The sequence below is a fragment of the Saccopteryx leptura genome, chromosome 3 (genome assembly GCF_036850995.1).
Source record: "Saccopteryx leptura isolate mSacLep1 chromosome 3, mSacLep1_pri_phased_curated, whole genome shotgun sequence".
Taxonomy (NCBI): Eukaryota; Metazoa; Chordata; class Mammalia; order Chiroptera; family Emballonuridae; genus Saccopteryx; species Saccopteryx leptura.
In genome coordinates, this window is record NC_089505.1 from 256,705,219 (window position 1) to 256,731,064 (window position 25,846).

The 25,846-nt window shown below is 35.9% G+C and overlaps 1 protein-coding gene across 2 annotated transcripts in view; it reads left to right on the forward strand.

The window, feature by feature from the left end:
- USP34 (ubiquitin specific peptidase 34) overlaps nt 1-25,846 on the forward strand; it is a 307,835-nt gene that overhangs the window by 135,586 nt on the left and 146,403 nt on the right. For both annotated transcript variants that reach the window (XM_066378190.1, XM_066378191.1), the window contains exons 19-27: nt 1,414-1,503; nt 4,057-4,152; nt 9,822-9,904; nt 13,474-13,628; nt 14,746-14,859; nt 16,520-16,619; nt 16,754-16,913; nt 20,346-20,472; nt 20,568-20,715. In XM_066378190.1, the coding sequence (XP_066234287.1) occupies nt 1,414-1,503; nt 4,057-4,152; nt 9,822-9,904; nt 13,474-13,628; nt 14,746-14,859; nt 16,520-16,619; nt 16,754-16,913; nt 20,346-20,472; nt 20,568-20,715 (1,073 nt within the window). The remainder of the gene's footprint in view (nt 1-1,413; nt 1,504-4,056; nt 4,153-9,821; nt 9,905-13,473; nt 13,629-14,745; nt 14,860-16,519; nt 16,620-16,753; nt 16,914-20,345; nt 20,473-20,567; nt 20,716-25,846) is intronic.

The following is a 25,846-nucleotide window of genomic DNA, read 5'->3' on the forward strand; positions in this document are numbered from 1 at the left end:
TTATTTATTTATTTATTTGTATTTTTCCTAAGTTGGAAACGGGGAGGCAGTCAGACAGACTCCCGCATGCACCCGACCGGGATCCACCTGGCACACTCACCAGGGAGCGATGCTCTGCCCATCTGGGGCGTTGCTCTGTTGCAACCAGAGCCATTCTAGCACCTGAGGCAGAGGCCTCAGAGCCATCCTCAGCACCCGGGCCAACTTTGCTCCAATGGAGCTTTTGCTGCGGGAGGGGAAGAGAGAGAGAGAGAGAGAGGAATGAGAGGGGGAGGGGTAGAGAAGCAGATGGGCGCTTCTCCTGTGTGCCCTGGCCGAGAATCGAACCTGGAACTCCTGCACGCCAGGCTGACACTCTACCACTGAGCCAACCAGCCAGGGCTGGGTGTGTCTTATTATTAACATGGCTCCTGATACAGTGATTCTCAACTTGTATGCAAATCATATGAAATAAGAATTAGGGAGAAAGGGATAAATGGGATAGTTTGAAAAAAAAAGTTTTCTACATTATTGCTTCTCAGAATGTGGTCCACAAACCAGCAGTTTATCACTGATGATCTTGGTATAAATGCAAAATTTCTGAACTACCTCAGACCTACTGAACCAGAATTTGCATTTTAACAAAACTCCCTCAGGTGAATCAGGTACACGATAAACTTTTTTTTTCTTTTCCAGAGACAGAGAGAGAGTCAGAGAGAGGGATAGACAGGGACAGACAGACAGGAACGGAGAGATGAGAAGCATCAATCATTAGTTTTTCATTGTGCATTGCGACTCCTTAGTTGTTCATCGATTGCTTTCTCATATGTGCCTTGACCGCGGGCCTTCAGCAGACCGAGTAACCCCTTTCTCGAGCCAGCGACCTTGGGTCCAAGCTGGTGAGCTTTTGCTCAAACCAGATGAGCCCACACTCAAGCTGGCGACCTCGGGGTCTCGAACCTGGGTCCTCCGCATCCCAGTCCGATGCTATATCCACTGCGCCACCGCCTGGTCAGGCAGTACACGTTAAACTTTGAGAAGCCCTGCTCTAGATAATTTACCTAAGCTGCTCCTTCCTATTTCTCTTCATTAAGATCTCAGAAGCCCCTATGACTTGTTCAAGAATATGTACTTTCATGAAAAAGAAAAAATTTACCTTTAAATGTTCTTTACTTGCTTTTATACTCAGATATTTATAGTGTATTTTACTTTAAATGTCTTGGATTGGAATTTTAAAACTTGATTTCTTGTTCCAAAGTATAAAATAAATTTATACTTTAGAAGAAAATTTTTTTTTATGTTTTATAAGATATAAAGTTTTATTAAATTCTTTGTCATTTAAGATTTTAAATAGTTTAATTTTTTAAAAAGTCAGAATTACTGATACTATTTAAAATTACTTTGTTCTATGAATACCTGTTTTTGCTGTTTCAGATCAGTAGTAATTTCACTTCGGCTTCTTCCAAAACTTTTTGGTACTTTTCAGCAGTTTGGGAGCAGTTATGACACACATTGGATTACAATGTAAGTAAATAAAAGAAATGTATTCAGTTTAAAGATTTTTTTCTAATTTATAGTTATCATACAAGGTTTAGAGTAATTTTGTTGCTGGCTTTTATTCCCTACCAGGAAAATTTGATTTTTGTGTGATTCAAATATTTTCTTAGATTTCTTAGAGTGGTGTATCTTCCACTTAGCTCCATGGAAATTATATCCCCATCAGTAGGAAAATTTGACTTTTGTATTCCTTGTAGTTTGAGAAAAATACTGTAGCAATTAATGCTCTAATTTTTGGGTGGAGATTTTAAGTATATCTGGCCATATTAAAGAACTCCTGAAGAAGATCCACGCTAAAATAAACACTACAGGATGTCTTATTTTTTCTGTTATTAGCAGTTCATTCTAGACATTACATCATATTAGGGATAATCTTGACACCACCCTATTACTCTTTTACCTTTATAGAGAAATTATGATTAATGAAAAAATTCTTTAAGGATAAGTCCTTTGTGAAACTGATCCAGTTTTTAGTAATAGTCTAGAAAAAGTTAGATATCACAAGCACTTTATTAATTTATAAGAATGTGTTACTTCCTTTATTCAAAACAGAGTTTTGGAGAGATTTCAGAGACATTTAAATTTTAGGAAAAATTAGACCTTTTGAAGGATTTGTTTGTGAAGTCAAATAAGATGGCTCTTTATCTAATATCTTCTCAAATCTAAGATTAGATGGTAAGAGCACTTATACTTGCTTGCTTTCAAAATGAATATCATTTTAAAAATTCTTGGAACTCTGCATTGTAGTTTTAAAATAGGATGAAATTAGTTCTTCTGAATTATAGCCCCTGCTTATTTATTCCTCTTTTAAGAAGATTTACTTAATGTGAACCTCAATTATTCTTTTAAAAGCACCTTAGAGAGTCTCTCTTCATTAATATTACAATATGACTCTATCAGCCATACTATTTATGAATGCAGGGAAGGTCCTTGCGATGTTAAACAGGAATGGAGGAAAATATTTAGCATCCTTAAAAGAATAGCATGAATCCTATGTCATTGACACTTCTCATAGTGTTTAAATGGCTGAATTAACAAAATTCTAAAGTATGAAAGGGATTTACATGGGCAAGTTGGTGACATAATTGTGACGTTTCATGTTAAAGAGGAAGAAAGGGTAACACTTTTGTAGAAGAAGCAAACTCTGAATAGTCAGTTACTAATCAAGTACCTTGAACCTAAGGATATTGATTTGGAACTCTTTGAGTTTGCTCTTTAAATTAAATGTAGCCTGGCCTGTGGTAACGCAGTGGATAGAGTATTGACCTGGAACACTGAAGTTGCTAGTTCAAAACCCTGTGCTTGCTGGGTCAAGGCACATAAGACGAGCAACAAGCAAACAACGAGCAACTCAAGTGAAGCAACTCTGAATTGATAACTTCTTGCTAACCCCCTTCTCTCTGTAAAATCAATAAAAATAAAATCTTCAAAAAAAGTAAATAAGCTCAATTAATGACAAATCACAAAGTTTCTAACATGAGACTGGTCCCCTAAATCTTATCTAACTTCACTTAAAAGAACTTGGAGCTTTTCATTGTTATAGTTGGCATCAGTAATAACAAGAACTTAAACTTACTGCAGATTTGTTAAGTGCAGCAGCACTCACCATTTGGTACATATTATCTCTTAAACTCTTTCGTCCCATGTTTTAAAATCAGAATTTATTATTCTTTATTTTTACTATCCATTTAGTAAATGTTCAGGTAACCAGCAAACAGAATTCGAACGGTCAGATTACTTGCCCAAAGCTGTGGAGCAAGTGTGTTAGAACTAACTGGTTTTATACCTAAGTCATGTTTTCTTTTTACCATTTGATCTTCCTTAAATGATTAACAAGGTAAGAGTAATCTATTTTGAAAAGAGAGCTGTAGCAAGAGCATGATGTAAATTACATTAGAAGTTTGGGGATTTTAACCCTTTTACATCTGGACATTTTAGCAGATACAGTGTTAGCAAATATTGTGTAAGATAGTTGTGGAAGTTAAGGGCTCTGGAATTTCTGACTGTATTTGTCATTATATCTTTTCTTATCCTAGTGTTTCTAAGTTACTATGGAACTTATATAGCTTTGATTTTTAAAAGGGTTGAATAAGCAAGTTACATATTGACAGTAAAATTTTGATTTATTAAGTTTATATGTGCCAGGCACTTGACTGAATTCTGCTTAATAATGATCTATGCACACAGGCCATCCTTATATGAACTGTACATACTATTTTAAATATTAAATATTCATTTATAATTATGAATTTTTTTATAATTAACATTCTACTAGATATTTTATCTCCCTCACAGGGATTGAATATTTTGAGATTAAAAAATGACATTGATACTTTAAATTCATAAAAATTAAGGTGCATTGTTTTGTATCTTTCCACAGTTCAAATACAACCTGTAAGTTTTAACAATTAAAAGATTTTATATTTAAAGATTTTATAGATACTTAGTTTTTTCATCCTATAATAGATTTAGTCTCTTACCTTATGGCTTTAAAATTATTTTTTCTTTCAATTGGTTCAGGTGGGCAGAAAAAGAACTGAACATGATGAAGCTTTTCTTTGATAATTTGGTGTACTATATTCAATCTGTAAGAGAAGGAAGGCAAAAACATGCACTGTAAGTATCCCTTAATTAGGTTAGTTATGTTTAAGTGTTGAGTGTCTTCTGAAAGAAACTTTTTCAGTGTTTCTACTTTTTTTTAATATAGTAAATCAATATAAAAACTTATATTGTAAAAATTTAAAGGGAAAGAATTTTTTTAAGTTGAAGAATTTTATAAAAGTTATTTTTTGTAACTCTTAATCTTCTGAAAATGTAGGTTACATAGCTGGGGGTTGATTATTGAGATGTTCAAAGTCATTGTTTTCAGGAACTAAATGTAATTTTTTCCCCCAGAAATCATTGATGTTCTTGTCTTAATGTATTAAGGTGTTGACATTGAAATTTTTAAGTGTTTACTTCCAATATATTTAACATATAATTAAATAAGACATTTCCCTTTATTGTTATACTTGTGTATTACTATTAAAACGTTTAGGACATGTGTGGAAAGTTTAAAAACAGAACATAACAGGTTAATATTTCATCAAAAATATTTGAATAAGTTGAAGTGGCTTTAGATAAGAAATGGTAGAAATTAGTCAGTGGTATAGCTGTGTTTAAAACTTATAGGGAGATGCCTGCTTAGAAGTAACCATCAACTTCAGAAGGTTTCTTCTTGTGAGTCAGTTGGTGGGGACTGATGGCCAAATCAAGGGAACCAGCTCAGTGTCAGTATCAGCATGTTAGTGAATAAATAGCATCATATTTACTGAGAAAATTACAAACATAGAAAACTTTCATGTAGATGGAAGTTGAATCAGCTGAAAAAGTGTTCAGAAAAGTCGTAGACCTTTAAGGCATACTTTATCTCCAAAAATGAGTTTACTTATTTTTTTTCCCCGCAAAGCAGTTTGTCTTCAGATTTTAATATGAGTACCATTGTCCTCCCAGTCACCTAAAGCTTGGAGATTTGGACCTTTCTTATATTCTTTTATTTCCAAACATGAATAATGATGATGTAGGTAGTCTCATTTTAATAATGATGAATTAGGTAGTCTCATTTTAAAAACGAGATCATTTAAGCTGTAAGATAAATAACTTGCCCAAGGTCACACAGTTTATAAATAGTGAAGCCCGATTTTTTTATTATTCAATTTATAAACATTTTATGAATAATGAAAGTTTGTTTTCTATAATTCATGTTCTTAAGTGTTATCTTGTACTGTCATCAACCACTAGTTACGCTAATGATAAAATATACCCCATGTCTTTTCACAAATTGACATTCCCAAACACTGTTCCAGTTGTTTTAACCAATTTGTGGGTCAGTCTTCTTGTCACAATCTGCCCTTATGATTGTTAATAATAAGGTTAATTCTTTCTCTTTATTAAATTAGGAAGGGTAGTGTGTTTTTGTTGGAAAGCACATGGATTTAAGAATGATCCAGACCTGGATTTAGATTATGAATCTATTTTTTGGACCTTATTTCAGTTGTTTACCTCTCTAATATATTTCATTTGTTTACCTTATGAATTTTTGTAAGGAATAAATGAAATAATTTAGTGAGTTACATTTGGCACATATAGATTATAAATTATAGTTACTTCACTAAAACAAACTAGAGTATAAAGCAAACAAGAAATTTTCCCCTTTAGCCTGTTTAGATTCTTCACTGCATAAAAAATAACTTCCAGGTTTTTCAGCCTAATATTCTAGGCTCTCTAAAATCAAAACTCAACCAGCCTTTCTTGTTTTATTGTTTAGTGATTTCTTAAGGCATCCTATTCTACAAGCTTGTCTAATTAATTGAGTTATTTCCTTAAATTTATTCCATAGCTTTGCTTACAAAATTACTACTACACAAGATGTATTCTTTAAATTCTATTAAAATTCTAAGTGTTCTTCAGTCTGTGTTATTTAATTATTTTTCTTGATCTATAAAATCAATAAGATCAAAAAGGAGCAGAAATTAAACCACAAATGACCCACATCTTCACCATTTTTAGGAAACAGAAAATTCAAGTTACTTGTCAAAAGAGAAATAAATCCTGTTATAAAAGGGCTCCTACCATAGCCACAAGCCTATGGACTTAAAGAGCAGAGATGTAATACTTAAGAGGGATGTGGAAAACATAGGTGAATCATCCTCAGAAAGAGAAAGTTCCAACATTAAATACCAAAATATGAACACAGGTCTGAAAGTTGATTTTTTACAGCATTGGCTACAGGGTTGTTCTTTACCTTGTTAATGGAACCAGAGTTAGAACCTCACAGAAGCATTGCTTCTGTGGTAAAAAGGACAAATAGAGTGGTTCTCTTTGGAGATGAGTTTTAAACTTTCCTAGAGTAGACCAGAATATCCTTCCAATCCTCCAATTAACCCTGTTGCCTGGCATCCTAGAAAATAAAACCTTAGAGCAGAGAGATGTTGTCTGATTGTTTTGGTATAACTCCCTTTTTCCTTGAGGCTGTAAAGCTGAGTTGTAAGGCATTCTGAGTTTGTGGCACATTATTTTCCATCTATTCAGTGAGGAACAACAGAGTCCTTCGAAGGGTGGAGCCAATGGTTCTACTGTGGAAGCTGAAGAAGGATGACAAAAGGGCTGGATCCATGCTTTCTAGGGTTATGGGACCCTTATCAGAGATGCAAGTATAGGGGAAGGAAGTTTTCAGGAAATACTGGAACTTTGTCAAGAACAAGATTTTTTCCCCTTTTATGCTTGCAACCAGTGTCCTTCAGACTCCTGCTTAGAGAAGTATAGTAACTTACTTGAAATCAAATAACTGATAGATGCTAGAACTCATATTTTTTTTTTTTTTTTTTTTTTAAATAAATTTTTATTAATGGTAATGGGATGACATTAATAAATCAGGGTACATATATTCAAAGAAAACATGTCTAGGTTATTTTGTCATTAAATTATGTTGCATACCCCTCGCCCAAAGTCAGATTGTCCTTCGCCACCCTCTATCTAGTTCTCTGTGCCCCTCCCCCTCCCCCTAACTCTCCCCCTGTCCTCCCTCCCCCCACCCCTGGTAACCACCACACTCTTGTCCATGTCTCTTAGTCTCATTTTTATGTTCCACCAATGTATGGAATCATGTAGTTCTTGTTTTTTTCTGATTTACTTATTTCACTCCTTATAATGTTATCAAGATCCCACCATTTTGCTGTAAATGATCTGATGTCATCGTTTCTTATGGCTGAGTAGTATAGAACTCATATTTGAACCTGTTCTCCAGGGCCTCTGCTATAAAATCTGTCCTATTAGAATAGGATGAGAAGTGATATCTGATCTTGAATTTTATCTAGATAGCATTTTAGGCTTCGAGTGGCTTATTATATTCCTCTTCCCTACCCCAGCCACTTTACTACATGTACTTTTCATTTTTTTTTAAGGGCACTGCAAGAGTAATGAGTTCATCTTTATTTTTTAATAAATATATGTAATATTAATACAGTACAGTAAAGAGCAGTAAAGGTATGTTCAGCAAACTCAATCTTTAGAAAACCTTAACTTTAAACTTAAACAGTGGACTTAATGTAATGTTTTTGAAACTAATTCTGGGAAAATTAAAAATTTGCACTTATGGACCTGGCCGGTTGGCTCAGTGAATAGAGCATTGGCCCAGCGTATGGATGTCCCAGATTTGATTCTGGTCAGGACACACAGAAGTTACCATCTGCTTCTCTTCCCCTCCTTCTCCCCCTTTACTCTTTCTTTCCCTCCTGCAGCCAATGGCTTGGTTAGTCTGAGTGTAGGCCTCAGGCTCTGAGGATAGCTTGGCTGATTTCGGCATCAGCCCCAGATGGGTTGCTGGTTGGATCCTGGTCAGGGTGCATGCAGGAGTCTGTCTTGCTATCTGCCCTTCTCTCATTTAAAAAAATTTTTTTTGCACTCACTTAGAGGTTATTGGAAATTGAATTAAGAGGCTGTTTGACTTTCTGTAACCTGGGTTATGGATCAGGGCTCAGGCTGGCTGCTGCCTGTTGTGGGCAAAGTAATTTTGGCAATTTGTCCACAACCACCAGCCATTTGATATTTGTAACATAGAGGTAAGAACTCATGATTGACTTAGTTTCATTGACTGTTTCCTAAGATTATTGTGGTATTAGAATATTGTGTTAATACACAATTTAGTATGCAGTTTACAGGGTCGCTAAAGGAATTCTGAAATGAAAACCCGCTCATTTGCTTCCTGTCCTCTCAGCATTGTTCAGTGACTTCCATCCACATCAATACTAAGTTCTTTTGACATTCAGGCTGGCCACAATCTGTCCCCTGTCTATAGCTTCAGACCTACCTCTTATATTTTCTCCCCAAGCTTTTAAAAAATGCTATTTCTTTGCAAAATGCCTAACAAATTGAATTCCCAGAGAACCATGAAAAGTCATCTACTCAACAACTTTAACATTAAACATTGAATTTTTGTGCACATGAATTATAGTTATTTAGATTTGAAAATAACATTAAAAACTTGTCAGTTGTGGCCCTGGCTGGTTGGCTCAGCGGTAGAGCGTCGGCCTGGCGTGCAGGAGTCCCGGGTTCGATTCCCGGCCAGGGCACACAGGAGAAGCGCCCATCTGCTTCTCCACCCCTCCCCCTCTCCTTCCTCTCTGTCTCTCTCTTCCCCTCCCGCAGCAAGGCTCCATTGGAGCAAAGATGGCCCGGGCGCTGGGGATGGCTCTATGGCCTCTGCCTCAGGCGCTAGAATGGCTCTGGACGCAACAGAGCGATGCCCCAGATGGGCAAAGCATCGCCCCTTGGTGGGCATGCCGGGTGGATCCCGGTCGGGCGCATGCGGGAGTCTGTCTGACTGCCTCCCCATTTCCAGCTTTGGAAAAATGAAAAAAAAAAAAAGAATAAAAACTTGTCAGTTGTGTACCAGCTGAATTCTTTATAAACTAGATTTATGGAAATGATATTTTAGTGTTTTTTGTTTAAGAAATAAGTTTATATCCCTGGAGGGATAGTGATCATGAAACATGCAATTTTTAGATAGAGTTGTAGTTTTTTTGTTAACTTATAATTAATGTGCATATTGCATAATTTCAAAGTTTTGTTTTGAAAATTTGTTCCATTGTTGAGTTCTTATGTACTTTCCTAACATCTAATTTAAAACTGTTTTCTAAGAGTTTGCAGGTTATTTTTTTAAGTGAGAGGAAGGGAGATAGACTCCCACATGTGCCCCAACTAGGATCCATCTGGCAACCCCCATCTGGGGCCAGTGTTCGAATCATCTGAACTATTTTTAGCACCTGAAACGGTTGCATACCTACCAGCATCCATCTGGCAGCGCCTGTCTGGGGCTGATGCTCCAGTCAACTGAGCTATCCTTAATTCCCAGGACTGACACTCAAACCAGTTGAGACACTGGCTGCAGAAGGGAAAGAGGGAAAGAAGGGGGAGAGGGAGATGAAGAGAAGCAGATGGTCACTTCTTTTGTGGGCCCTGACCAGGAATTGAACCTGGAATATCTATACACCAGGCCAACACTCTATCCACTGAGCCAACCGGTAGGGCCAGATTTTTATAATTTATTAAATAACATAAATCATAAACATAACATTTGGCTTTATGACCTTTTTGTGTAACCGAAGTTATATAATTTAATAATTATGAGTTTAGAATATGGAATTTTACTGTTTTGTTATAATTTAAGATAAAGGACCATTAAGTCTTTAAAAATAATTAAGAAATAGGATCTTTTGCTTAATTATTTAATGACCTTTTATGTACAGGTACAGCCACAGTGTTGAAGTTCAAGTTCGACTTCAGTTCTTGACTTGTGTGTTTTCAACTCTGGGATCACCTGATCATTTCAGTAAGTTTTTTAATCAGTATTTTAATCAGTTTTAAGATCTGTGTTGATTCTTAGAGAAAAGTCTAATGTAATGTACTCATGTACTTAGATTTGTGTGTCTTATTTTCTTTGTTCTGCATTTAGATTCTTTAATCATTAAATTATTCTCAGTAATGACTGTCTTCCCAGTGTATATGGCAGGCTGAACATGATCCTGATACATTCTTACTTCAGTCTCTGAAAATTCCACTTTCTCAATGAATAAGTGATTCATTTCAAGAACAGACTATTTGGAACAGAACATAGGTTAGGGCAGCGGTTCTCAACCTGTGGGTCGCGACCCCTGTGTTTTAGTCGTTCGACCCCCGCCGGGGTCGCGACCCACAGGTTGAGAACCGCTGGGTTAGGGTGATTCCATCTTTTATTACCTTTGGTTATAAATCTTTCTGTCATGTCAGTTGGAAACAGCTACTGTCTACATATTATTATCAGGCTAATCGTACCCAAAATTGCTTGGTTTCATAGGTGATAGAAACATTTAGGGACTCTAGTTTTGTTTTTTCTTTCCTCTTTTTTACAGAGACAGAGAGTGAGTCAGAGAGAGGGATAGACAGAGACAGACAGACAAGAATGGAGAGAGATGAGAAGCATCAATCATTAGTTTTTCATTGCGCGTTGCAACACCTTAGTTGTTCATTGATTGCTTTCTCATCTGTGCCTTGACCGCGGACCCTCAGCAGACCGAGCAATCCCTTGCTGGAGCCAGCAACCTTGGGTTCAAGCTGGTGGGCTTTTGCTCAAACCAGATGAGCCCATGCTCAAGCTGGCGACCTCGGGGTCTCGAACCTGGGTCCTCTGCATCCCAGTCCGACGCTCCATCCACTGCGCCACCGCCTGGTCAGGCTAGTTTTATTTAATCTGAAACTCAATTTCATTTACAGTTAACCTTTAAAAAATGGAGATTTATCTGTTATATTCAGAATGTGGACCATGTCCAAACCTGCATGCTAAGTGTGTTCAAAAGAGAGTGGGAAGGTTTATTCTTTTGGCCAGTGCTCCTTTTCTCTTACTAGACTGATTGTGTTATCTCTCACTCTCCATACTGTGTGTGTGTTCATGTCAACAAACCTCATTTGTAAGGACATTCTCTTTCTTTAGCCTTGTTAATATAGTCAAACTGAGAGTCTTACTAGCCTGAGAAGTGTCATCACCGTACTAAGTCCATACCTGAGCCAAAGATGCACTGTATGTTTATTTTACTGTTGAAGTCTATGATTTTTCCAAGTCATTTGTAACAAATGCCACTAACATTGTGATAACAACAGATTTTAAAATGAAGAAACCTGTTTTTGATAGGATACTATTTAGTTTTATGTTACATGTCATTTATCATATCCATTATGATGGATACCATATAGGAAATAAATAAAATGTATAAATCCCCATCTTACTCATGGAGAAGTCAAACCAAAAGAAGTATTATCAGCATAATTTTATATGTTCACTATGTTTCATGTAGACTCTCATTGAAGAATGTTAACCACTCTTCTAAGTATTTGAATAATGAATTGTTTATTTTGCTGCTCTCATCCCAGTAAGCACAGTATAAATTCTTTATGTATTATAGCTACTATCCTGATAGACTCAAGTTGAAAATTTACTTCTCCCAGATCATAATTGTATTACTTTTATTGGCACAGTTTCTGTCAGGTATAATATGGTTACTATAAAGTTATGTATTTGTTAAGTTAATGAATTAATATTGATTTTTAATATAGCAACAAATATATTTTTTTTGAGAGAGAGAGCGATAGACAAAGAGAAAGAGATGAGAAGCATCAACTTGTAGTTGCAGCACCTTAGTTGTCCATCAATTGCTTTCTCATGTGCTTTGACCAGGGGGCTACAGCAGAGCGAGTAACCCTTTGCTCAAGCCATTGACCTTGGGATCATGTTAATGATCCTGTGCTCAAGCTGGCGACCTTGGGCTTTTGAACCTGGGACCTCAGCATCTCAGGTCGATGCTCTATTCCCTGTGCCACCACTGGTCAGGCTCAACAAATACATATTTTTTAAAAAACTTAAAATAATAAAGTGTATATGTTGCCTATTGAATATAGATTGATGACTCAGCCATTTATAATACACTTATTTTATCATATAGTTCACTATAATTAACCTGGAGACTTTTTTTATTATTATTTTCTATTTTCTTCACTTATCTTAATTACTTAGTGTGTTTAAGTTATTATATACAGTAAAGGTTGTTTCTATTTTTGGGTTTTGTTTTTTTTTTTTTAAGTGAGAGGAGGGGAGATAGCCAGATGCCTGTATGCACCCCTACCGGCATCCACCTGGCAGCGCCTGTCTGGGGCTGATGCTCGAATCAGCTGAACTGTTTTTAGTGCCCAGTGCTCATGCTTGAACCAACCAAGCCTCTGGTTGTAAGAGGAAAGAGAGAGAAAAGAGGGAGCAGGAGGGGAAAAGAAACAGACACGCACTTCTCATGCATGCTCTGATAGGAGATTGAATGCAGGACTTCCACACACTGGGCTGATGCTGTATCCACTGAGGCAACCGGCAGGGCCTATTTTTAGTTTTATGTTGACTCCCAGAGGCACAAATTGCTCTGAAAAGTAATCTGTATATTAACTATTTCTTTAAGAAACAGATAGGATGCTATTTTTCTGCTCAAACTGTAGACTGGCATTGCCACTAGGTAAATATATTTTGAGGTGTTTTTCATATTCTGAATCTCATCAACTTTTCCAGAGCGAGAGGTTTCTTATGATTCTGTCATACCTTCACATCTTTTCTGATTCTGGGAAATAACTCTAGGCTTTGGAAATTTTTATAATGTATTTTGTAATGATTTTATTTCTACCCTTTTAGATTGTCTCATTTACTCATATTCAGACTTGTGATTGCCTTTAATACCTTTTCTTCTCTATAAATGGTTCTCTGACTTCTTTTTGTTGCACTATGGAATCATTTGATAATTGGGTCAAAGTACCATTCTCATTACATTGGCTCCCCAGCTAATTGTGTTCCCTGATGTGTTGTTATTCTCTGTTTTAGGTAGTCAGTTTCATTTTGCTTGCTTTTATCACAAGGCTTTTTTTTTTTTACAGTTTATAGAAATAATGCTTATTAGCATATATTATTTGCCTCTTGTGTGCATAGAATGAGCTTTGAACATGCATGGTATGATATTCACTCTGTACTTAACCCTTAAACTTTAGAACTGATTTCTCTCAACTTTTGGGATTCCCTTCCCTTAATCATGTATACTGTAATACAATAATATGCTTATTTTTATTTTTATTTTTATTTTTGGAAGAATGATTTTCCAGACTATATGACTCTTGTAGGATACTATAAGTTTATATATTCTTTGATGATCTACATATGGAGTATAGTTAACTATATTTTAAAAGCATGAATTACTTTAAACCTTTTATAAAATAATTTTTATAAATTGCTATAAAATACCTCCTTTATATTTTTGGATATATTGGTGCTTCTACTACATTAAATTAGAACCTAAACATTATATATACTATGATTCAAAATTTGTAATTTTTATACAGGGTTAAGTCTAGAGCAAGTCGACATTTTGTGGCATTGTTTAGTAGAAGATTCTGAATGTTATGATGATGCACTACATTGGTTTTTAAATCAAGTTCGAAGTAAAGATCAACATGCTATGGGAATGGAAACCTACAAACATCTTTTCCTGGAGAAGGTAATTTTATTTCTTGACAGTTTTATTGTTTATATTGTTTTTTCATATTTCCTTTTTATCACTTAAAATATAAACTCTATAATGTTCTTTTTTCTCTCTATTGACATCTTTTTATAAAAATAGATAAATTACCATTTTACTGAGGTCCTTATATAATTGTTGATGCTTAGATTTTGCTTTAATTTTTTTCTACAGAGTTTATATCAAAATGAATACTTAGTGTATATTTACAAACATATTCTGTCTTTTAGGTATAAATTACTTAAACTAATAGTAATTAGCATAACTCTTTAGGCAAACACTAATAAGAAATGTGGGGGATTTTGGCATTTATTTATTAAATAATTAATAACATTGTAGTTCAGTTTTCAGGAGTTCTGCCCATGCCCAATAATGTAGAGCTGTATTGTGTGACTCTTCCTTCTTCATTAAATGGTGTAGGTTCAGCCAGTCTCCTGGCAGATATAAGCCAGTCTTCAGATTTTTTGAAGATTCCTGGGAAGATAGTTTTAGGAGTTGCTGTGATGATATTAAAGATACTCTTCTATACAGTTTTTGTTCTCCTTTATCAGATGCAACAATTGGTTCAGGTGTCAATTTTTTTTATAACAGCAGAATAGTAGACTTTTTATTATTTTAATGCTATTTTTGAGATTGTAAAGACTCTCTGCAGACTCTCACATTATCTCTGTGATATGTAAACTAAATCAGTTGAACGATCCAGAGCCAAAAAAAATGATTCAAAGCAAAGCTACAAATAGACTTTCAGGTATTTTAATTTCAACCTGTTACTTCCAAACTGTACCTGTAGCAGCTCATCTCATAAATGTGCATGGTCTAGGTCTATGATAAATGATCATTTTAAAATTTATTTTCTCTGGGTGTATGTTTAGTATAAAAGTTAAAACATTTCAGTTATTTTAATTATGATCTTAAAAAAATTTTATTCAATGTTTATTTTAACTTTTCAAATTATCACTGAAAATCTGAGCTGGTACATTTCTTTCTATAATGTTTTCAGTAAAATTAGGTTTAATTTAAATCTAAGTTAAATCCACTAAAATAAAATGTTAACTTAATTACCACACTAAACTAGCTTCAAATTTTGTTTTTTAAGATGCCCCAGCTAAAACCTGAAACTATTAGCATGACTGGCTTAAACCTGTTTCAGCATCTGTGTAACTTGGCTCGATTGGCTACCAGTGCTTATGATGGTGGTTCAAACTCTGAGGTATGGATTTAGACTTGTCATTTTATTAGCTCAGCTATGGAATTTCTGTTGTATTTCTCAAACTAGGTTACTGAATTATCTTATATAGTTTATTAATCATTGACTTTATTAACTATGGAGACTTTTAAAGCCTTTTATTCTTAGGTTTTAAAAAATTTTATAAAGCAAATTTGGTGACTTTTTTGTTACAAATGTTAACTTTTATTGTGCTTAATGAACTAATTACACATTCCTGATCTTTGACCATGAGGCATAGGATTAATTTATTAGCTGAAGACCCTCACAAATTGCTAATCTTATCTTTGGTTTAGAGTTCTACTTGCCTAGTTGGGTGGCTTGTTGAATTCATTATTCCTAGACTCTCCTGACAAAGACTGTTAATTGAAAGTCTTCCTCCATTTTACACTCCAGTTTATTAATGATAGTTTTGGTTTATGTATTATTTGTTCACATTTTTCATTAATTTTCTTCAGAAGATGCAGTTGTATTATAATGACAGACAGAAAACTAATGTTAATCTGTGTGGTAAAGAATAATTTTATTTATTTAATTTATTTATTTTACAGAGACAGAGAGAGAGTCAGAGAGGGATAAATAGGGACAGACAGGAACGGAGAGAGATGAGAAGCATCAATCATCCGTTTTTCGTTGTGGCACTTTAGTTGTTCATTGATTGCTTTCTCATAAGTGCCTTGATTGGGAGGCTACAGCAGACCGAGTAACCCCTTGCTCAAACCAGCGACCTTGGGCTTAAGCTGGTGAGCCTTGCTCAAGCTGGCGACCTCGGGGTCTCGAACCTGTGTCCTCTGCATCCCAGTCCAACGCTCTATCCACTGCGCCACCGTCTGGTCAGGTGGTAAAGAGTAATTTTCATTGTCTCTAGAATACTTTTATTTTACCTAACTTCTTTCCTTGTTTGAATAGTGTTCTTTTGTTTTTTTAAATTTTTTGGTCCTAAATCTTACTTTGAAATTACTGTTACAAATTTCAATTTGTAATCTCAGTCAGACATCTGATTTACCTAAGAAGTAGTCATACTCTAATTTTGAGATAACTGCTTTTTATGTATAGACAGGACAGCTGTTTGGTCACTTCAGAAGTGTATCTTGTTTTACCCCACCCAACTTTTTAAGAACTTTAATTCTCCACTTTTTTTGTAGTTTTCAGTGAAAACATTTTCATCTCATAATTAACATAAATTTAAGTGACAACTTGGTCTAACATAGTTTTTAAAATTTTCTGTGAATACCTGTAAAGCAGTTACTTTATCATAGTATGTTGGAGAAAAGCATTGAAATATTGTTATACTAATAATTATGTGTGTATTTCCATTCCTTTGTAGCATGTTTTGGGGATTTTTAACCACTGTGTAGTTAGAACTTTTTGAGTTATTGAATATTACACATATATTGTCAGCTGCTCTATAAATAAGTATTTTTAGAATTGATGTAGCCATATCTCAGTAATTGAGGAAATTTCCAAGGCTTTTATTTTTTTTATTATGCTCTAATAACTAAGTAATAGGAATTACCTTTTAAATATTTTATAGGATATTAAAACTTTTTGATATTGTATGATTTAAATTTGTTACTTCATACTTATCATTTGCATTATGGCAGATAATAAAATTTATGGTTGTTGTCACTTTTTTTTTTTTTAGCTTTGTGGTATGGACCAATTTTGGGGCATTGCTTTACGAGCACAATCTGGTGATGTCAGTCGAGCAGCTATCCAGTATATTAACTCCTATTATATTAATGGTGAGTGATTTGAAATACTGCCTAATAGGTAATTTTTTATGTGTACCTTTTTTGTTTAACTACTATTCATTTTTTTTTTACATACAAAATAAGAATATAGGATTGATTCACATGTTTGAACATCTGATTTTCAGGTAAAACTGGTTTGGAGAAGGAACAAGAATTTATTAGTAAGTGTATGGAGAGTCTTATGATAGCTTCTAGCAGCCTTGAACAGGAATCACACTCAAGTCTCACTGTTATAGAAAGAGGACTTCTTATGCTGAAGACACATTTGGAAGCATTTAGGAGAAGGTAATTTTTTAATGCCACATTAGAATGAATTTTGGTCTTTTTTTATTGCTGACATGTATTTTAGAGGTTTTGGGGGGGTCAAGGAGAAAGCATAACTTAACAAAAATGAAGTGCTATTATTAGAAGTAATTTTTGTCCATAATATGTACCATTTAGCAGTCAATAGGCAATATAGGTTTATCGTAAATATTGCAGAGCTTTAAACATTGTTAGTCTCTCAGAAGATATGCATGAATAAGAATTTCTAGACAGAATTCCATCACTAAGAAAGTACTGGTATGATTGAAAGGCAGAATACCACTACCAAAATGAGTTTCACTAAAACCCTCATCAAGAACATCAAATATGCTCTCAGAATTGAACCACGTTGAGTTTATTTCATTTGCTTTTTTTTTTCTTCCTGGACTAGGAGACAGTATATTAATTTTGAATTTCCATTTACCATGGAAACATGATAAATTCTGTGTTAATGAATCTGTATAATTAATTTAGACATACCCTGTATAATACAGAAATAAAGCAAATTAACATTTATGAATGTATCGACTGAAGTGAAAGGTGAGTAGTTTTAATTAAGAAATTCTGTTCATTAAAAATCATGAGTAAATTTTCAAATACAAAGAACTGTGTTAAAAAAAATTTAAATAACTTCTTTCAACATCAAAGCTTAGTTTGATAATGAAAATGTCATGTACTTCACATTTATTGACACTTTATTTAAAATATCAGGAAATATTGAATGATAAAGATATTCTAGCCTGACCAGGTGGTGGCGCAGTAGATAGAGCGACTGACTGTGGCACAATGGACCGAGGTTGCCAGCTTGAGCACGGACTCACTGGCTTAATTGTGAGCTCACCAGCTTGAGCGTGGGGTCGCTGGCTTGAGCCCAAAAGTTGCTGGCTTGAAGCCCAACATTGCTGATTTGAGCCCAAGGTTGCTGGCTTGAGCAAGGGGTCAATTACTTTGCTGTAGCTCCCTGGTCAAGGCCTATATAAGAAAGCAATCAATGAACAACTAAGAATTGATGCTTCTCATCTCTCTCCCTTCATGTCTGTCTGTCTGCCCCTGTCTGTCCCTCTCTCTGTATCTGTCACAAAATAATAAAATAAAATAAATAAAGATATTCTAGACAATCTTTATAAATAACATGACTCCATGGTCAAAATTTTTTACTTTACGATTGCAAATTGTGAAAATTCTGCTTAATTTCTTCTGTTTTTAAAGAATGTATAAGGGAACTCTAGAGTTTTTTACACAGAAACTTTACACTGCCAGGTAACTTGTACCATTTAAAAAAAATACTTAAGCAGATATGATATATTCAAATTAATAAAAGATTAAATGCTCATAAAATTTAGATATCCCACTAAAATAATACTATAGAAAATAAAAATTGATATAATCTATTTTCCTATATTAGTCTTTTTTTTTTTTTTGTATTTTTCTGAAGCTGGAAACGGGGAGAGACAGTCAGACAGACTCCCGCATGCACCCGACCCGACTGGGATCCACTCGGCACGCCCACCAGGGAGCGATGCTCTGCCCCTCCGGGGTGTCGCTTTGCTGCGACCAGAGCCACTCTAGCACCTGGAGCAGAGGCCAAGGAGCCATCCCCAGTGCCTGGGCCATCTTTGCTCCAATGGAGCCTCGGCTGCGGGAGGGGAAGAGAGAGACAGAGAGGAAGGAGAGGGGGAGGGGTGGAGAAGCAGATGGGCACTTCTCCTGTGTGCCCTGGCCAGGAATCGAACCCGGGACTCCTGCACGCCAGGCCGACGCTCTACCACTGAGCCAACCGGCCAGGGCTGGAAGTTATTAGTCTTAATGATACATACAAGGGTGGGCAAAGTAGATTTATAGTTGTCAGTGTGGAAAACAATAATACAATAATAAATTTTTGTGTATTCACAGCTGTAAACCTACTTTTGCTCATCCCTTCCGAAATTTTCTCTATGTTGCAGGCCTACAAACACCCAATCTAAAAGGGCCTGTGTTGTTTCAAACCCTTAGTCCTTAAACAATGTTACCAATGTTTTAAAATAAGTATTCATTTAAAAATTACTTAAAAATAAATTGAGGTTCTTTTTTTAAGATTTTATTAATTCATTTTTAGAAAGGGGGAGGAGAGAGAGAGAGAAAGGGGGAGGAGCATCAATTCCCATATTTGCCTTGACCAGGCAAACCCAGTGATTCAAACTGGCAACCTCAGTGTTCCAGGTCAACACTTGATCTACTGGCATATAGTGGGTAAAAACCAAGTATGTTGGTTAACATCTTACATGCATGAGATAGTCCTCCTCACCCCATAACAAAGAATATTGGGCCCAAAATGTTGTCTAAGATCACTCTTTTGCTCAGTAATAGAAGCTGGGCATGGATCACTTCTTAGGATTCAAGTCTGTTGTATTCCCTTACTTACCCTCCTTCTGTTCCAGAATTGCTGATTAGCATAAGATGCTGATATTTTTTTTCCCTTAACTGAGTTCGGGTACCCTGGATCCTATCTTCAACAACTAAAAATCACTTAGAAAATTGATGAAATTTAGTGTGTCATACTAGATGCCTGTGTCTTTTGAAATATTAGTCTTCATAATTCATTTTGTAATTTTAGCTATTGTGGAATCAGCTTTCAAAATTTTGTTAGAAAAAAAAAAATTCTGTTAGACTGGTTTTATTTACCAGAATTTTTTTGGGGGGGGGACTGAGGTGGGACAGACAGATAGGAAGGGAGAGAGATGAGAAACATTAATTCTTTGTTGTGGCACCTTAGTTGTCCATTAGTTGCTTTCTCATACGTGCTTTAACTGAGGGGCTCTAGCTGAGCCAGTGACCTTGGGCTCAAGCCAGAAACCATGGGGTCATGTCTGTGATTCCACACTCAAACCAGTGACCCTGCACTCAAGCCGGATGAGCCTGCACTCAATTTGGCAACCCCGGGGTTTCAAACCTGGGTCCACTGCATCCCAGGCTGATGCTATATCCACTGCACTACTGTCTGGTCAGGCCAGAAAAAATTTCATCTCTCAAAAATGATTTTCTTATACCTTTTTTTTTCTTAATGTAAAAATGACAGCTTGACATTTCTCTTATTGGATTAGTTTGCTTTAATTCCTCCTGCATCTCTTACTACCACTACTCCTCTGCCCCTCATTAAAAAAATAGTAATGTTCTTAATAGGATTTTTTCAGTAATTTTTTGAAAACTATTTTTTAGGAGTTTTTAGCTATCTTTATTTAGGCATTTAAGATTGATTCAGTGTGATGAATCTAAACTTAGTGCTTTTAATTTGAAAATAAACAGTGCTATAGATTGAGTAAATTGGAATATGTAGAACCTTTTGTGGGCATTTCATTTTATAAAATATAAAAACTTCAGTAACATTAAAATGGTTTAAAATTCTATACTTTCTGTGTGTGTGTGTGTGTGTTTTAGGTTTGCATATCATCTCAGACAGTGGCAAATTGAAGGCACTGGTATTAGTAGTCATTTGAAAGCACTGAGTGACAAACAGTCTCTGCCACTAAGGGTTGTATGCCAGCCAGCTGGACTTCCTGACAAGGTAATTACGTAGTTGAGTTTCCAGATTGATAACATTTCCTGGTTTAAATATCTGTTCTTTTTGTATTTTTAAATTGGTTGCATCTCATATTTCAGATGACTATTGAAATGTATCCTAGTGACCAGGTTGCAGATCTTAGGGCTGAAGTAACTCATTGGTATGAAAATTTACAGAAAGAACAAATAAATCAACAAGCTCAGCTTCAGGAGTTTGGTCAAAGCAGTCGAAAGGGAGACTTTCCTGGTAAGTCCAGTGGTTACAATTTTCATATTTTTTAGGTTGTGTTGTAATATCAACTTCAAACCTTTAATTCTTTAGAGACTACCAATTATGTCCTATCCACCTTCCCCTACTCTAGGTATAATGCCATTTTTAAAATTTGATTTTGAGAGAGAGAGAGAAAAGAAGCATCAACTCGTATTTTTCACTTCAGTTGTTCATTGATTGCTTTTTGTATGTGCCTTCACTGCAGGGCTCAAGCTGAGCTAGTAACCCTTTGCTTAAGCCAATGACATTGGGATCATGTTGAAAATCCCCGTGCTCAGGTTGCTGAGCCTGCGGTTAAGCCAGCAACCTCAGGATTTTGAAACTGGAACCTCAGTATTCCAGGTTGAAGCTCTATCCACAGTACCACCACTGGTCAGCCAATGCCATTGATTCTTAAGCAAGAGTTAAGATTTACTTTAGATGTTACTTTTAAACATTTTCCATCATTTTTTTTAACTTTTGGGGGTTATTTGATAAGCACTTTCGGAAATATTAATTTGTTCCTACGTACTACTTAGTATCCAACAATTTTTTTTGGCATTTTGATGTATTTTTGTTTTTTTTCCGGAACATACGAAAATAATCCACCCTTAAATTCCACCTATGCATCTCCACTTACCTCCAAAAAAGTATCATATTAAGGAAGTTTTCATGTGGGACTGAAAGGTGTATATGATTCCTGCCTTACTGTTACGACTAATACATTTTTAGTGTCCTTTTATAACACAAAATATGAGCTAATCGGAGGAATGATCATAAAAGCTGTTACTTTTTCTCATAATATAAGGGTCTGAAACTGTAACAGACCAAATACAGATTTAGGAAAAAAAAAATCTTAAAAGTTTTAAAAGCTTGTTATTAGGACTTTTAACCTGCCTGTGTGCAGTTGGAATTCTTTGGCATCTTTTAGTAATGAGCCAACAATTCTTATTACAGCATGCTTAAGGTGAAATCATCTCTTCTGAAGTAGCAGATCTTAAATTTTGTTCTTAAATAATTAATATATTTTCTTGGTAGAAAAGAATAGGTGTTGAGAAGCTGCCTTTCTACCCTAATTTTTAAACCACCCATTTCTCTTCTCTTGAGGCAAATATTATTGGTTTCTTATATATCCTTTAAGATACTAAGATATAATGTAAGCATATTTATATAGATATAGATACACACACACACACACACACACACACACACACACACACACACACATATATATATACACACTTTACCCTAATTTTTAAACCACCTATTTCTCTTCCCTTGAGGCAAATGTTATTGGTTCCTTACATATCCTTTAAGATACTAAGATATAATGTAAGCATATTTATATAGATATAGATACACACACACACACACACACACACACATATATATATATATACACACTTAAAACACAAATGAAGCATTCTATTTATTTCTACCCTTATAGTGCTTAACATTCTTAGAGAACATATACATACAGAAGGTTACCTCATTCTCTTTAAAGTTCTACATAATTTATAAGGTGGTACCATGATATATTTTACGTATTCTCTATTAATGGACATTTAAGTTGTTTCCATTGTTTTAAAAATAATGCTATTAATATTGGCTAGTTATGGAATTTTCAGGTCATAAGGTATCTGCTATTTTACATTGAAATGTACGTAAAAAGAGAATGTGAAATAAGTAATAATAAATAAAAACCACCCATCGGCCTGACCTGTGGTGGCGCAGTGGATAAAGCGTCGACCTGGAAATGCTGAGGTTGCCGGTTCAAAACCCTGGGCTTGCCTGGTCAAGGCACATATGGGAGTTGATGCTTCCAGCTCCTCCCCCCTGTCTCTCTCTCTCTCTCCTCTCTAAAATGAATAAATAAAATAAAAATTAAAAAAAAAATAAAAACCACCCATCTTTCTATTACCCAGATTAAGAACCAGAACATTATTAGTCATTACTACTGTATCCCTTTCTAATATCCTTTCCACTTCCCCTTAACACTATTAATTCCTTAATGTATTATTCTTTTGTTGATGTTTACAGTTTTACCTCTGGTAAAAATATATATTCCTAAACAATGTATTAAGTTCTGTGAAACAGATAAGTAAGCACAAACTTGATGTATTAATGAAAAGGGAAGTATGGCTGCTATTAGATGAAGGATCACAGAAGGTCATACTCCTATGATAAATCAGGTTATATTAGAGTATAAGCTTATCTCTAGTTTGGGATTTGTCTTTTTTGAGGTCTTACTATCCACTTGAATAACTGGATGTATCTAACATGTCTCTGTACAAAATATTTTAGGAGTGTCAAAGTAGGTTATTTTGTAATATACTCCATCTAAGATCTTAATGAAATTGTTTTATATTTGATGAAATTTACTTCAAACAGTAAATAAACTGAATAAATAAAGCAGTATATGAAATTATGAGATGAAAACCCAACATGATAATAGAAAGGTGAATTTCAGTACTACCTATTAAATGTTTTAAAACTGCAGTAATATGATTTTGGTGAAGAATTGTTAAGTGAATAACAGATAAAAAAATAGTATTATATTAATATGTGATAGTTTGGGGGAAGAAAGGAAAACCCCATTTCACTATAATATTCAAGTGTTGAGTTTTTTTTAAACTTTATTTACTCATTTTATAGAGTTTGTGAGAGAGAGAGAGAGAGAGAGAGAGAGAAGGGCAGCGGGGGGTGGGGAGCAGGAAGCATCAACTCCCATATGTGCCTTGACCAGGCAAGTCCAGGGTTCGAACTGGCAACCTCAGCATTCCAGGTTGACGCTTTATCCACTGCACCACCACAGGTCGGGCTCTTCAAGTGTTCTTTTTTAAGTACACACACACACACACACACACACACACACACACACACTCTCTCTCTCTCTCTCTCTCTCTCTCTCTCTCTCTCTCTCTACAGGAAAATCCAGAAGAAAGAGGATTAAATATGAAACCATTGGGAGAACACACACACACACACACACACACACACCCACTCTCTCTCTCTCTCTCTCTCTCTCTCTCTCTCTCTCTACAGGAAAATCCAGAAGAAAGAGGATTAAATATGAAACCATTGGGAGAACCATGATTTCTATGCTTAGAAATAATGATAAAGACTTACATATTTCACTTGATAACAATGACCAGTTTTGCTACATAACAGTTGTACTTAGAGAAAATTGCCAAAATGAATCTTGCCGGAGGAACCCATTTTCGTTCTCTGTGTTTGACATATTATCTGATAGAATTTTTTATTTTTTTTTTTTGTATTTTTTTGAAGCTTGAAACGGGGAGAGACAGTCAGACAGACTCCCTCATGTGCCCGACCCGGATCCACCCGGCAAGCCCACCAGGGGGCGACGCTCTGCCCACCAGGGGGCGAATCTATGCCCCTCCGGGGGGTCGCTCTGTTGTGACCAGAGCCACTCTAGTGCCTGAGGCAGAGGCCAAGGAGCCATCCCCAGCGCCTGGGCCATCTTTGCTCCAATGGAGCCTCGCTGCAGGAGGGGAAGAGAGAGACAGAGAGGAAGGAGAGGGGGAGGGGTGGAGAAGCAGATGGGTGCTCCTCCTGTGTGCCCTGGCCAGGAATTGAACCCGGGACTTCTGCACGCCAGGCCGATGCTCTACCACTGAGCCAACCAGCCAGGGCCTCTGATAGAATTTTTTTATTTGTATGAAGGGAAAAGGTAATTTAACTTTCTATGTTGTTATGAAAGCAGTAATCCTGTTTCATTCTTTTCTGAAAAATAGCTGTTTATTGTCAGACCAAAGGAGTCTTTCTACATTAAGTTAATAAAATTTAACAATATTTATTTCATTTTTATTATTCAATTATTTTATTATTTTACTTAATTTCCCTATTTTTTCTTCTTTTAATTTTTCAATTACAGTTGACATACAATATTAGATTGGTTCCAGGTATTCAACTCAGTGATTAGACATTACATAATTTATTAAGTGATCATCTAATTTAGTTCCAGTCTGACACCATACATAGTTATTACAATCTTGACTATATACTCTATGCTCTACTTCTTAAAGCCTTCACCTTTTTCACCCATTCTGCTATCCCCCACTCTCATCTGGCATCCATCAAGATGTTCTCCATATATATATGAGTCTGTTCCTTTTCTGCTTGCTGGTTTATTTTATTTTTTTAGACCTATTTTGTCTTGTATAATTTTTTTTTTTTTTTTTTTTTTTACAGAGACAGTCAGAGAGAGGGATAGACAGGGACAGACAGACAAGAATGGAGAGATGAGAAGCATCAATCATTAGTTTTTCGTTGCGCATTGTAACAACCTTAGTTGTTCATTGATTGCTTTCTCATACATGCCTTGACCACGGGCCTTCAGCCGACCAAGTAACCCCTTGCTCAAGCCAGTGACCTTGGGCTCAAGTTGGTGAGCTTTTGCTCAAACCAGATGAGCCCGCACTCAAGCTGGCGACCTGGGGGCCTCGAACCTGGGTTCTCTGCATCCCAGTCTGACTATCCACTGCGCCACCGCCCGGTCAGGCTGTCTTGTATAAATATTGCTATCCCAGCCTTTACTTTGCTTTCATTTTAATGAGAAATACCTTTTTCCATCACTTTAAGTCTGTGAGGGTCTCTTTTTTGTGAAAGAGACGGAGGGACAGATAGGGACAGACAGAAAGAGAGAGTGATGAGAAGCATCAATTCTTTGTTTCGGCACCTTATTGTTCATTGATTTCTTTATCATATGTGCTTTGACAGGGAGTGGGGGCTACAGCAGAGCAAGTGACCCCTTGCTCAATCCAGTGACCTTAGGCTAAAGCTGGTGAGCCTTGCTCAAACCAGATGAGCCACCTGGTCAGGCTGTGAGTGTCTCTTGATCTGAAGTAAATCTCTTGTAGATAGTATATGGCCTTTTATTTATTTATTTATTTTTATTATATGCAAGACAGACTCTTGCATGTGCCCCGATTAGGTTCCACCCAGCAAGCCACCCCCTATAGGGTGATGCTCTGTCCATCTAGGGCCATTGCTTAGTTGCTCAGCAACCAAGCTATTTCAGCACCTGAGGGGAGACCATGGAGCCATCCTCAGTGCCCGGGTCCAGCTTGCTCAAATCGAGCCATGGCTGAAGGAGGAGAGGAGA